The sequence below is a fragment of the Lygodium microphyllum genome, chromosome 18, assembly GCF_053477565.2.
Source record: "Lygodium microphyllum isolate KBCC chromosome 18, Lygodium_microphyllum_v1.1.10, whole genome shotgun sequence".
NCBI classification, from domain to species: Eukaryota; Viridiplantae; Streptophyta; class Polypodiopsida; order Schizaeales; family Lygodiaceae; genus Lygodium; species Lygodium microphyllum.
This window is the reverse complement of record NC_141152.1, coordinates 100,556,388-100,565,153: the sequence shown is the minus strand read 5'-3', so window position 1 is coordinate 100,565,153 and position 8,766 is coordinate 100,556,388. Positions and strand designations below refer to the sequence as shown.

General features: G+C 39.3%; 1 protein-coding gene across 1 annotated transcript; it reads left to right on the top strand.

Annotated features, from left to right (window-relative positions):
* Window positions 1–2,254: 2,254 nt before the first annotated feature.
* On the top strand, window positions 2,255–7,156 carry LOC148021198 (cholesterol 16,22-dihydroxylase CYP90G4-like). The gene is made up of 9 exons (XM_087699030.1): window positions 2,255–2,753; window positions 3,114–3,432; window positions 3,575–3,733; window positions 4,567–4,851; window positions 4,940–5,041; window positions 5,788–5,866; window positions 6,108–6,214; window positions 6,326–6,447; window positions 6,621–7,156. Exons 1-9 carry the CDS (start codon window positions 2,422–2,424, stop codon window positions 6,721–6,723), a joined length of 1,608 nt encoding a protein of 535 aa, XP_087555156.1. The 5' UTR covers window positions 2,255–2,421; the 3' UTR covers window positions 6,724–7,156.
* The last annotated feature ends 1,610 nt before the right edge of the window (window positions 7,157–8,766 follow it).

The window sequence follows — 8,766 nt, the reverse complement described above, 5'->3', positions numbered from 1 at the left end:
TCTTCTTCTTCTTTTCCTTCTTCTCCTCCTCCTCCTCCTCCTCCTCCTCCTCCTCCTCCTCCTCCTCCTCCTCCTCCTCCTCCTCCTCCTCCTCCTCCTCCTCCTCCTCCTCCTCCTTCTTCTTCTTCTTCTTCTTCTTCTTCTTCTCAAAGTGTGTGAAAAACTATGTCTAAAAAACTTTAAAATAAAAAAATTAATTAAAAAAAGTTTAAATTAAAAAATTCAATATGAGAGAGAGAGAGAGAGAAACTTTTGATTAAAAAAAGTTTGATTTAATTAAAGAGGAGAGAGAGGGGGGGGAAGGGGGGAGAAATTAATTAGAAAGGAGAGGGGGAAAAGAAAGAGAGATTATAAATGAGAGAGGAGAGGGCCCAAGGGGGTTTTAATTTGAGAGAGAGAGAGCCTAGGCCCTAAATGAGAGAGAGTGGGGGGGGGAGGGGCTTTTAAGGCCGGATACACACTGGGCTATGGACGGATGCAGGGTGGAAAAAGAGGCGTCCGTTGCCCTACGTGTCAAAACGTCATTGGGCTAGATTTTTACGGATGGTGGACACTTCTGGGCGGGGGATCTCACCTGTCCCGAAATTCGGACGCGCCCAATGTACAAGACGACAACATATTTCTCCAAAAAGTGGCATGTGGGACTAACAGGAATTGAACCCCCACCAATCCCCTCACACCTCTCATTCGTTACCAATGGGCCAACCCCTTTTTGATGAAATTCATGGGCACACTTTAGTGTGAACAAAGTAACGAACAACTTGCACCTCCTGTTCGTCCATAGCCCGGTCCGGCCAATCCCTAAATGAGAGAGAGTTTGGGGGGGGGGGGGGGGGAGGAGCTTTTAAGTAAAAAGGAGAGGGAGAAGAGAAAAGGAAAGATTACACGTATGTGAGACATGAAGCTGGTTACACACCAAGTGATGGACGGCCAACCCCTGCCTAGAGTGTGGACATGCACTTTTTGAAACTGACTATCGACATGGGCATTATACCTTTACACACTAAATGGACATAGTTTGAAAAAAGATAAAAAAAATAAACTTATAAGTTTTTTGATTGGTTGCAAATGCAAAAAATGTCATTGTCCTCCGCCACTTTACAAAGTGGGCAGGGGAGACTCCCCGTCCAAAAGTGGGTGGGGAGTTTAGCTATTTAGCAGGTAAACAACAAGTCATGTCCTCTCTAGTGTGTAAAGGATTGCGGACGCCCAACCCTTAAAATAAGTGTTTTGATTGGTTAAAGCTTACAAAGTGGGCATACCTTATTTGGTGCGTAACTAGCCTGAGAGGGAGTGGAGGGGATGGGGTTTTAATTGAAAAAGGGAGGTTTAGAAAAAGGAGTAGGTTCGGGAAGTCCTCTGGAAGTTCAGGGCTACAACAAAAATAATATAGTAGTAATATATATATATATATATATATATATATATATATATATATATGAGTTTAACACCACTACGAGACTCACAAGTTTGCCATAGAGATTTGGAGTCTAACGCATACACAAACATAAAGGGGGGGGGGGGGGGGGGGGAGGCGCTTTTAATTAAAAAGGGGAGGGGGAAGAGAAAAGGAAATATTACACGTGTGGTTTTAATTGAAAAAGGGAGGTTTAGAAAAAGGAGTAGGTTCGGGAAGTCCTCTGGAAGTTCAGGCTACAACAAAAATAATATAGTAGTTATATATATATATATATATATATATATATATATGTATGAGTTTAACACCACTACGAGACTCACAAGTTTACCATAGAGATTTGGAGTCTAACACATACACAAACATACAGAGGCCACTCAGATTTTGGTTTAATCACTCAAAATAACCGTTGGGAGAGCACACTTTTTTTAAAAACCTTTCAATATCCATTGCAAGTAAAAGGTGCACATGAGCCTCCCGATTATCTTTACTCGATGACATGTCACCTGTCTAACTCTATGTACCCACTGCCCTTCATGTGACCGCATGGTTGATGGGGGGAACGCAGGTGGTCTTTGCACTAGGCTTAGCCCTGGATCCTGGTGTCCCTAGCGCGACACAACTCTAAGACTCTCTCTCTCTCTCTCGTGTGACCGCATGGTTAATGGGGGAACGCAGCGGTGCGACACAACTCTAAGTCTAAGACAGTAAGACTCTCTCTCTCTCTCTCTCTCTGCGGCAACCTTAATGAGGATGGGGTCCACCGCAATCTGACAGGAAAATCTAACTGCCAATCACTGGCACTCACATCCCGATTCCCCCCAACACATCATCATATCGTAGGCTGAATTTTCAAATATGAGCAATCTACTATCGTCTGTCACGACTCACGACTCACGTTCCTTGCTTCATCACAGTTCCTGCAAGCTACAAGCTCCTCACAGAAGAATAAACTTCGTTTCCACCCATCGAATCCATCTCTGCTAATCGTGTGTACTTTCAGCATGTCAGACAGGCTTAGTGCAGTGCTGTTTGGGCTTCATCAGTTATTACCTGCGCCAGCCCTAATTTCGAAGGACGGCATGCTTCAAGTTTGGGTGGCCCTGGGTATCCTAGCCGTGATTACCATACTATGGTGCCTGCTGAGATTTGAGATTATTGATGGGGTTATGACGAAATGTTACGGGATCACCTCTGTCAGCAAAGATCATAGTCAATATCGCTTACCCCCAGGAAGCTTCGGATTGCCGTTCATTGGGGAGACCCTTCAGTTTGCTTTCTTCAACAGTGCACGCGTTGGACATCCCCTGCCTTTCCTGGCAGCCAGAAAACGTCGGTAATGCTCATACTTTTACAATAGGACAATCACCATGGCATGTCTTGCAGTATTTTAATGATCCAAAACAGCTACTTTGCCTGGTATGACCATATCAATACCTCTGCTCAGCTATCTGTTTATCGAAAACGTGTTTGTTACTGCCAAAAAGCTTTATGTCTTCCCTTTTGAATATGGATGACCGCCAGAGAAAGTAAGGGCTTCATGGATGGTTGTTTGCAAAGCAAGCATCCTCTAATCTGCCAATTCTCTGTGTGATTCAGACTCTAATCTGGATTGGGTTCAGTCACAAATTTCAAAGCTTATTAACATTTCTAGCAAACCATTGCTAACAAGCAGCATTACATGTCCACAATGTAGATACGGCAACGTCTTCAAGTCACATCTCATGGGAAGACCAGCATTGGTTTCCATGGATCCAGATCTCAACAAGCTCTTGTTAACAGGAGAGGGGAAGATAGTGCAGGCTTCCTACCCATCATTCATCACAAAGATTGCTGGGCCTTGGCTGAATTCCCATGGAGCAAGGCACAGGCTTTTTCGCGACCTCACATCCACACGACTGTCCATCCCTGCCATCCAAACATTTTTCTTGTATGAGGTGCAGGCAGATGCTCAACATATCCTTCAGTCTTGGAAAGATAGGCCACTCATACATTTTCAGCAGGAAGCCATGAAGGTAAATCCACGTGTCCTGGTCTCCTCTCTTTGAATGACAACGAGATCATCCTTGCAGAAGCATTCAGTCTCTCAGCAGAGTCTCATGGCTATAATAGTTTTCTAGGAAGTTTACTGGCTTCTTGACTGGCAATCTGCTGCAGTTTTTGTTCAGACTCATGTTGAAAATTACAGTGGGAATGAAGCAAGAAGACAATGAGACTGTGGCAAGTCAGCTCTTGGCAGATATAGCTCTTTTGTCAAGTGGGTACTCTGCCATACCAGTTGATTTACCAGGAACACCTTACAACAAAGTGTTGAAGGTAACAATATTTCTCCAGGCTTGTCACTTTGGAGATTATGATGGTTTAGGTAGGAGTGATTCTCGCTTTCAACACTTGTTTTAAAACATGATGAAACGATGGAAATGAATGAATAACCAACAGAAGTGCTTGAGTCCTCTTCATCAGTAGATATATTTTACTGTTCTCGCATCTCGCTAGTGGCTTACATTGAGGATCGGGAGTGCAATGTGGGTATGACTTTATAGACATGAGAGTCTTGAAAGCCTCAATTAGCTTGCCCATTTTGCCCACCATATCCGTGCAGGCTCCTAAACAATGGCAAAATCGATTCTTTTATAGGTTTCCAATGGTATTTTGCTCTATTTCCGTTCTTATTTCTTATTATACTAAAGCACAGAGCAAACAGTTCAGGTAATCTGATTTATAGTGCAAGAAAAACAGGAAAGCTGAATCCTTATAGTGCGTCACCCTCTGCAGGTGAGAGGCTCAAGACACATATATTAGATGTCGAGCTTCTCACTCAGTACACCTGCAGTCGGAAAAGATCGCTCATCTATAGATTCCGGATTGTTGATGCTGGCCTACTATAAAGGCGTAAAGCAAGCCTATTTCAATCATAGCAGTCAGATTCCTATTTATCCGATGCAGTGAAGAGTATGCAAGTCGAGCAAGCAAGCAAGCTGAATCGTGATTCGTTATAATGTGCTCTGATTCAATTCCATTCGGTTCCGCCAGCAATTACGTTTTACCTTGTTAACTGGTCTAATTAGGAGGTTCCTGCAATTAGTGAAGTCAATATGCTCAGAGGCGGATGAGATTGAAAGACTTCTTCTGCATAATTGCATCGACAGGCTCGTCGGAGGATTGGGTCCTTCTTAAGCCAACTGGCGAGGGCGAGGAGGATTAAGCAGCTGCCAGCTGAAAATGCTGAAACTAATGATCTGATGAATCCATCGGCGGACCTTATGAGCGTTCTCGTCGATGAGCGTGACGAGTTTGGAAACCCTTTGACTGACGAAGAGATATCAGAACTCGTCTTCTCCCTAATATATGGGGGTTTCGAGACGTCGACCGTTTTCCTCACCTTTCTCATCAAGTTCCTCTCTGACAGTCCCAGCGTGGTCGACAAATTGAGGGTACTTGACATCATATCTTTTAGCTGCCTTTGCAGCATCTCCTTCCTTGTATTCTCTCATCTCATTAGTCTCAACTTGGGTTTGACAGGAAGAACACACCCGTATCCGCATGAGTAAGCTCAAGGGAACCGATGATCATCATCATCCACTCTCTTGGGAGGACTACAAACAGATGGAATTCACCCAAATGGTATGATTTGACCCCAACCCTAATTTCTTTGGCCCCAACCCTAATTTAAATGTTAGGGCAATTTCTATATTTGGTCTAATCTAGTATTGCTTTTGAGGGCGTATATTGCTTAAGGATTGTTGACTATACATAGCTTATAAGCTCTTTTAAGTAGAAACTTCATCAACTGAAAGTTGTGTGAGAGCAAAAGAAAGTGTTCCGTTGGGAGAAAGGTGTGCTAGGAAAATATATATTGTTTTTGTTATGGTTGTAAAACTTAAATGTAGATACCCTCATCTAGGTGATGAGTATGACATGACTACTCCATCTTATACGTTGTTGACAAAAGAGTATGAATGTACAATATTATTGCTATACAAATGTTGGTTTTACATTTATTAGCAGCACACTAAACTAGCACTCTTATAAGCAGTCCCACACAATCTTGAGATGGTTTCTTCAAGTCAAGCAAAGAAAGGGAGTCTTGTGTGGCACCTTCTTTAGCTTGCTTTGTTATAAAGTAAGGCTACCATTACCCCCTAGACTTTGAAAATAACGTGAAAAATGCCATCTTTGACTTCTTTTTCATGATGGCTTCCTTTGCATTTACGAAAATTTCTTGTCTAATGACTAGTACTTTACATCAATTCAAGTACAATTGCATGTATGTTCTATATTACACACATATCTTTCAAATCAAAGTGTGTTATGTTTACTATCATTGTTGGGCAAGGCTGTATGTTTTATAAAGTTGACTATGAATGCAGGTAATCAATGAGACCCTAAGATTATCAAGTATTACCCATTATGTCCTTCGCGAGTCAATTGAGCACATCCACTACAAAGGTAGATCTCAATGATATGAAATAGCATTGTCCTACTTAATATATTTAATTGTAAAATCCATTGCAAATAGTGTCAAGGGGTTATTGTCATGCTATGTGATCTTGCATTTAGAATGTTGGTCTTACCCTCTTTCTTAATCTTCACTTATATGATTCCACAAATGCTCCAATGATTCTATTTTGAATATGTTTGCATCCTCTTACCTTATAATCCATCTAATAGTCATTATGGCAATTGGTAGGCATGATTATACCCAAAGGATGGTTAGTCCTCGTAAATCTCTCTATGGTACATCTTGATCCAATACATTATCCTCAACCTTCAACATTTGATCCATGGCGTTGGCAGGTATTGTATTCAATATTTTCAAATAACTTATACAAACACCTTTCTATTTGTCAAACCAATAGAGTTATTAACTTCATCTCTAACCTTAACACTTTTCTCCATTGTTGATAGGATTTTCCAAACAACCTTTCATTTCTAGCTCCCTTTGGTGGAGGGTTAAGAGCTTGCCTTGGCAATAACTTGGTTAAGTTTGAAGTGGCCATATTTCTTCACTACCTTGTCACCACCTTCAGGTATTTGTTTGTCACATCCATACACACTTTTAAGATTTAAGTGACTATGTATGTTCACTACCTTATAAGTAGCTTTATATGTATGCACATTAGAGTGGTTGAAGTCATTGTTGTAAACTACTCCATTGAAAATTGCCGTTTTTTGTGGCATTCACAAATTCTTTTGAATCCAGGTGGACAGCTATGGTTGAGAAAGATACCAAAGGTGATTGTGTTTCAGCCCTATCTTTCCCTACCGTGCGCAATGGGTTACCAATCAAAGTTCATCCAATCTAGAAAAATTAGAGTGAACAAAAAGTGCATGTGCATTTTGAAAGTTAAAATGTCCTTTCATTGATTAGTGTGTTGCAACACATGTCAACAAGTGCATTAACAATAATATAGCTCTTGCTTAAAAATATATATTTTCACATTCAAAGAAAAAAACCGGCATAGCACGAAGATGTGTTTAGAAAACTCCTTATGTATCCCTTAGTATTACATTACTCCTTATTCGATGAAACCTTTTAGCCTTGGGTATTAAATCACCCCTTATCCAATGTATGTCTCTATGTATGTATAGTATACATGTGTTTGTGTGTATGTGTATGTAAGGCATCCATAGTATGTGTTCAAGCCCTAATTTGAAGTTGGGATGAGAGAATAATATACTTTTAGAAATTCCTGGTATGTTTAAACTACTATTAACCCAAGGAAATATATTGATAAAACCTCTACACCACTATTTTAGGTGGTTAGTAAATCGAAACTTTATATAAAACCAAATGATTTTGAAAAGTATTTTGGTATATTTTTGAAAATGTTGATGCTCATAAACATTGACTAGAGAAGTTTTGTGAATCTTCATTTTTATGAATTGATAAGATCACATCCTAGTTCCACATTTTTACATTTAAATCTTCATGATAAGATCAAGATACTTGAATGACATGATAGAAATTTTAAGATGCCATATTGGAAGAAAAAGGGGATCTTAAGTTGGAATGTTGTAAAATTTACAAAGTGGTCCAACCAAGGGTTAAATGAGTTGGTTGTGGAGATGGCACTTTATCACGCATAAGTGTAAATGTGATTAGAGAAAATAAGAGAAATGTGTTTGATTACTACAAAATCATTGATATACATGTGCTTGTATAGGTGATAATTTCTTGTAATTGTGTAGGTTGATTGGATTTTGAAAGGTACTCAATCTTTAAGTCTCTTATTTAAATAAAACACATGCCCTTAGATCCAATGGTAGATGTGCTATACTAGCCCACATTTTGCACATCTACAATTTATGATCTTATATCCATATTAGAACCACAATAGTAGATCATACCCATTATAAATAAACATCTAGCATCTATGTATATGTCGGTGGATGTACACATTTTCTAGCTTTACTTAATGATGGACCACAACTAGTTTTGGTTTCATCATCATAAGCATTTGTGGGTGTACACACATGTATATTTTAGCTTTACTTTATCATGGCTACACATGTGCTTTTGGTTTCATCATCATATAGAGCTACATCATATTATCTTCCAATTATAGTATGATAGGCAAGCATGCATACCGAGTGTTATGACCAATCAATAGCAACAACACAAACAACAAAATCTATCTTGATTAACACCACAAAAAATATGAATCTACCTTGAATAGCCATAACTTTGATTGCCAAAATTTTTAAATTGACAAACAACAATAAAAAGTATATGTTTTCATGAATGCAATGTCAACTTTTAGGGTATGTTATAAATATTCAGGGAAACACATTGTCCCAAACATTATACATGTCCAATTTCCTAAACATATTATCCATAGAGTATGATAGCTAATCTTTTGGAAACACATAGAAACACTGAGGTTGGCTCGAGAACAACCCATGATGGGTGGTATCTTGAAGAATTTTCATTATATCAAATGTTAAATATCAAAAGATACATTGAGGATTTGCATAAAGATAATCACCCTTCACATGAAGAAAAGCACCTATTCTACATATCATCATATTGGTCTATGCATAACAATATCATAAACGAAGTTATATAATGTGTGTGATTTGGCCTCTAACACCTTGTACAGCCTAGTGGATGGCTGACATAGCTAGGAACCAAACACACAAGATGTTGATATAAAACAAAAAGATACTGTAACTTAGAGGACATTGTTATACTTTGCGAATAGCCTTGCATCCCTTAACAAAGCATGTTAAGAAATTGTAAGTAGAGCCTCTCTAGATGCTTATAACCCTCTAACATAGTCATATAATAGGCCCTAAAAGAGCCAAAAAGAAAAGTAACATGAATGTGATTAGATATAGAAAATGAA

Excerpts from the sequence above, each read along its gene's own strand:
- LOC148021198 (XM_087699030.1), top strand. The coding sequence starts at position 2,422 with ATGTCAGACAGGCTTAGTGCAGTGCTGTTTGGGCTTCATCAGTTATTA. Across the intron at positions 2,754-3,113 it reads CTGGCAGCCAGAAAACGTCG|ATACGGCAACGTCTTCAAGT; the intron begins GTAATGCTCATA and ends TCCACAATGTAG. Across the intron at positions 3,433-3,574 it reads TTCAGCAGGAAGCCATGAAG|TTTTTGTTCAGACTCATGTT; the intron begins GTAAATCCACGT and ends AATCTGCTGCAG.